This window comes from Gekko japonicus, unplaced genomic scaffold (assembly GCF_001447785.1).
Source record: "Gekko japonicus isolate JY-2015 unplaced genomic scaffold, Gekko_japonicus_V1.1 scaffold6436, whole genome shotgun sequence".
NCBI classification, from domain to species: domain Eukaryota; kingdom Metazoa; phylum Chordata; class Lepidosauria; order Squamata; family Gekkonidae; genus Gekko; species Gekko japonicus.
In genome coordinates, this window is record NW_015162668.1 from 5,824 (window position 1) to 6,490 (window position 667).

General features: G+C 53.4%; 1 protein-coding gene across 1 annotated transcript in view; it reads left to right on the plus strand.

The window, feature by feature from the left end:
- The window catches only part of LOC107106388, a gene marked incomplete at its 5' end in the record, with an annotated part of 10,528 nt that overhangs the window by 4,016 nt on the left and 5,845 nt on the right, over nt 1-667 (plus strand). Inside the window, one exon of the mRNA XM_015406524.1 lies at nt 225-376. Coding sequence (XP_015262010.1) covers nt 225-376 — 152 coding nt within the window. The remainder of the gene's footprint in view (nt 1-224; nt 377-667) is intronic.

Here is a 667-nt window from a genome sequence, read left to right on the forward strand (position 1 = left end):
TCATGGGTGTGGCTGGATAGGCTAATGAGTTTCTGTTGTTGGGTGTGGCCTATTATGCTAATGAGTTCCTGCTGGGCTTTTGCTACAAAAAAAGCCCGGAATGGAAGTATAAAGCGAGAAGATTGTTGGGGAAGGACCGTGTTGGAGAGGAGATTGACTGGGGAAGTTTTGCACTGTTGGGACGAGAGAGAACCGTACGCTGAAGACTCCTTCATCTCCAGCAGGGGGGACCCCCAACGGCCCTCAGGAGCTGGAGTGGAGCTCGGAGCACTTGGAGAGGGAGGGGCACACCTCCCCTGTCATCCTGTCTCACCAGCAGTTGGATGGGGTGAAGCATCACCTGCGACTTCTGGAAGATGCGGTTCAGGGACTGAAGGTAGGAGAGCGCAGCAAGGCCTTGGGCCCCACGTTTGGTGTAGTGGTTAAGAGTTTAGTGTAGTGGTTAAGAGTTTAGTGTAGTGTAGTTAAGAGCCCAGACTCTGTTCTGGGAGAACCAGGTTTGATTTCCCCACTCCTCCGCATGAAGCCAGCTGGGTGACCTTGGGTCAGTCACAAGTTCTCTCAGAGCTGTTCTCTCAAGAGCAGTTCTCAAAAGAGCAGTCCTCGAAAGAGCTCTCTCAGCCCCACCTACCTCACAGGGTGTCTGTTGTGGGGAGGGGTAGGGAAA